The following is a 4,432-nucleotide window of genomic DNA, read 5'->3' on the forward strand; positions in this document are numbered from 1 at the left end:
CTGCGTACCGCGAAGCCGGCTACAAAAGAAAAAAAAATTGTTCGAGTCCCAGGTGGGCTTTTCTAGGTTGCGCTAGCAAAATCTTTGGTATAAATAGTCTTTTAATTTTCTTTGGCCATCTCAATTTATTAGAAATAACACACAAACAGCGGTGACAAACATCAGATATAAACTAGAAGACGATTGCATGACAGAAAAACTGAGCATTTTAAAGCAATAATTAATGGTCATCATACGCCGGCTCTTGCGGACCATGTAACATCAACTGGTCACAGTTTAAAATGGGATCATTTTGAAATTTTAGCAAAAGGGCGATCCGACACTCTCTCTAAAATAAAGGAGAAACTGTCTGTTGATCAGAGATTTAAAGCGTACCTTAATTAAATGACTATGTCAGCAGTAAAAAGCTCTCTTTATTAGTTTTTGTTACCTCTATTGTTACTTAATAATAATAGTTCATAAGTTAGTATCGGGGGTGGAAGCTGAATAATAAATAATGAATAACGAGTATAAATAAAAAATGAATAATGCATAATTGGGTCTGAAAACGCCGGAATAATGAATAGTGCAGTTATATGCCAGTGGAATAATGAGTAACCTACAAAAATTTAAAAAGAATAATGAATAATTCGAACAAAACACACAAAAAATAATGAATAATCGACGTTCAATTATTCAGCTTCTACCCCCGATTAGTAGTCCTTTATATTTAAACTCCAATTTTGAATTAACCGTCTATGTTTGTCAGCGCGGTTTTTGTGTTATTTTTGGCATAATTTAGGGAACTAGCATATTTTTGGCTGATTTTTTGAAAGTAGCACTGCTAGCATAATCGGTATATATTGATAATCTTGAGCCCATTTTTGGTCAATGCTATAGCTGCATCCGTTTTCTAACGGTGGAAAGGCCTCCCCGGAAGTGTTGATCCCAGTGCCTATCATTTGCGAATGAGTCACACCATAGGCGGCCCAAGTTCGTGTCACTAAAGAGCGTGTAATAATTGATTACTAGTGGGAAGATGACCTTTGAGTGCCAGCGGTGTTGCGTTACAGGCGGCCGTTGAGAATTTAAACGGGTTGTAAGACTTTGTATGGGAAATAAAATACCGTCGATTATGAAGCCTAAAAAACGCTCAATTTAACGTTCATTCAATAAAAGGGATGAAAATGACTCACCTCTGGTGTATATTTGTGCATTTTGGAGCTTATTTTACCATTACCGTTCCCGAAACGGTAAAATAAGCTCCAAAAGGCACAAGAATACACCAGAGGTCCGGGCCAGAGGTGCGTCATTTTCATCCCTTTTATTGAATGAACGTTAATTTTCAATGTTCTAGAACATTGAAAACACGGAATTCCCGAAACGGTAAAATAAGCTCCAAAAGGCACAAGAATACACCAGAGATGAGTCATTTTGATCCCTTTTACTGAATGAACGTTAAATTGAGCGTTTTTTAGGCTTCATAATCGACGGTATTTTATTTCCCATACAAAGTCTTACAACGTTTAAATTCTCAACGGCCGCCTGTAACGCAACACCGCTTGCACTCAAAGGTACTCACAGGTAATCAATTGTTACACGCTCTCTAGTGACGCAACTTGGGCTGCCTGTGGTCACACCGCCAAAAAAACTTCCAACCCTCTGACGGGATTTGAACCAGCAAACATAGCTGGAGGCTGTTGCTTTAACACGACGAAAGTAAACATACAATAGACGACGAGCTTGTGACACCAAAAAGGTTTCGCTACACGATCGTATTTGTGTTTTGCATGAAAGTCGTTGTTAAAATAAGTGCGTGACAAACATACTTTCCCAGTCAAAGGAAATAGCTAGCTAATGTTTCAATTAATAACGAAATTATTATTTCCTTTTTTTTGGACTTATTTCTCTTGTCGTAGAAACATTTGCTGTTATTCATCGTGTTGAAGTACAATAATCATAAAGTATTCTCGTTTGTCTCACGATGTGGTGGTCACTTGTGATGTAGTTCGCAACGTTTCGACTGTATAAACATTTATTTCGAGCTGAGTAGTAGGCCTTACACTTTATTACGTACCAATCACAGCGGAGCATCCTGCTTAAAAAGTGACGCGTAACCAGTCGACCTCATCACCTGATGAAGACTAGCAGTATGCGGTCGAAACGTCGCGATCTACATCACAAGTGACCACACCGTGAGACAAACGAGAATACTTTATTATTGTTATTTCGCTTGTTTTCCAAAAGGAAGTGCCAGGGTATTCTTCAGTCAAGCCCACAAGGAATTTAACGATAAACATTTTTTTCGAGCTGAGTAATAGACCTCAGCCCTTACTACTATAAATACCAGAATGCAATGTTTCAGTAGCCACACAACAAGAAAATTGTGATCCGTTACGTCATTTGCTAAGGGGTGCAGTCTATTTGCAACGGTTTATGATTCTCTTGGACGTTCATCGAAACCGCCTAAATATTTTGCAGTTTTGTGGGGTGCTAAGTCGGGTAGTGTAAACATTTTAAATGGGACTGGTCGACCGCAGTTGGTCACTCTGTGAATTAAAAACGATAAAACGACCGGTGAAGCCATCGCCTTATTTAAGCCGACAAAACGGATCGACCATGCCACTGATGCGTGAATCGTCAATAGCTGTTACGCAAATTATCGTGAAAGTGTACCCTAGTCTCAGAGGTCTTCTTCTTCTTCTTCTCGGACGAAATTTAGCCGCGGAAAGCAACAATTACGAACGACTTATTCTCTCGCTGAATCGTCGTTCGTTGTCGCTCTTCGCGGCTAAATTTAGTCCGAGAAGAAGAAGAATTAAGAAGCAAAAAGTCTCTGATACCAGGGGCAACTGTAGCATGCGAGAGCATCCAGCGGGTGAAACAAGAGCCGAAGAAAGCCTGATGCTCTGGGAGGCTAATGCAGCTATGAAAGAGAGGAAAAAACACATAAGGTACGCCTGATGACTAACCTGCTCTTTCTCTCGTCTCTTCAAAATAGTCAATTAACTCCGGAAATAAAATTCCAAAGCTAAGCACAAACCCAAGGCTTACTGCATTGCAGACAGCTGATAATATACATACCACCCAGGAATATAAAGTGTCTTTGTAACGTTTCCCGCAAAATAGCGTCCTTATTTTCCCCAAAACCATTTTAGGCTCTCGTTCTAAATTGATGGAAGGATGGAAATAAACCGGACTCTCTAGTATTTGACCCAAACTTAATGCCGGTCATGCATGATCAAAATATGCAAACTTCCTAGACCAATGAAACAGCTGAAATGTCTGAGAGAATAAGAAAGTGTTTCCAATTGTTCACCAAACGTGATCCCATCGATCAAAAATGCTGATTACGAGATACGCTCCAATGATGCCGATATAATACTATTTGCGTTTCCACGTGAGTTGCATAAGGAGAGACTTTGAACGACCATTATTATTAAAACAGTTATCCGTGTGTAGCTTACACTTTTTCGCGGGTTCGATTTCCGCCACTTAAATAAAGCTCCTTTAAAGAAATGTACTTAAATGTGAAACGGCCCATGTGTACATTTTTACTCCGTAATTAATTAAAATATTGTTGTTACTCCCTCGTACTCGGCGACATTGACCTTGTTTCATTTTTCGCCAATAACACGATTACGTAGCTATGCACGTGGCTCTGCACGGGAAGCACGTGCTCCTACTCATTTATTTCCCGCTCTTTGGAAACAAAAGCCTCAGACTTTATCTGTGTTTTTATTTCAATAACGCTTCGAATGTTAAAACCGAGTCACAATCGTGAACTTGAGGGCGTTTTAGTGGACGTTTTCGATTATTATGTGAAGACAACTGATCACGCCTGCCTTGTGGTTCAAGAAAAGTCACACAAATGTAAGCAAAGCCATAAAGACAGAAAACAGCAAATTGAAGAATGGGAAAAGGGGAACAGAGCACCTCTAAAATGGATAATCTTTTTTCCTTTTTTTTGGATATTTGAAAGAGGTATTTTAATCACTAAAGTATGAATACTCGATTGACTAGACCATGACTAGGCACAGGCAGCCCAAGCTCAAAATGTTAGGGGTTCAGTGTAACGTGACATATGCTATATTACATAGCTACGCGACACGTGACTCCCGCCTTACAAGCATATGTGGAGGTATTGTGTTACAACGGTTTGAATTTGTAAAGGTTTGTATGGGGAGGCAACGGCTTTGCTGGAAAAGTCAATTATTCTTATATTTTGTGAATAAAATCTACTTACCCTTTTGCCGTGTTGTATTCTTTGTTGTTTGCCAGCTTCGCAGGCCGATCTAACGCGATTTCGGCGACTTATCGTTTTGTGGGTTTCCACTGCTATTAGAGGGTCTCAATGGGGTTAACCGTCAACCGTCAAATGGCCCAAAACTTAACCGTCAACCGTCAAAAACGGAATATTTTTACCGTCAACCGTCAAATGGGCGAGCCAAAA

General features: G+C 39.7%; 1 protein-coding gene across 1 annotated transcript in view; it reads right to left on the minus strand.

Moving 5' to 3' along the window:
• Positions 1-3,333, minus strand: part of LOC138026829 (monocarboxylate transporter 8-like) — a 9,767-nt gene extending 6,434 nt beyond the window's left edge. Inside the window, exon 1 of the mRNA XM_068874285.1 lies at positions 2,952-3,333. Coding sequence (XP_068730386.1) covers positions 2,952-3,132 — 181 coding nt within the window. The 5' untranslated portion in view covers positions 3,133-3,333. The remainder of the gene's footprint in view (positions 1-2,951) is intronic.
• Between the last annotated feature and the right edge of the window lie 1,099 nt (positions 3,334-4,432).

This window comes from Montipora capricornis, chromosome 12, assembly GCF_036669925.1.
Source record: "Montipora capricornis isolate CH-2021 chromosome 12, ASM3666992v2, whole genome shotgun sequence".
NCBI lineage: Eukaryota > Metazoa > Cnidaria > Anthozoa > Scleractinia > Acroporidae > Montipora > Montipora capricornis.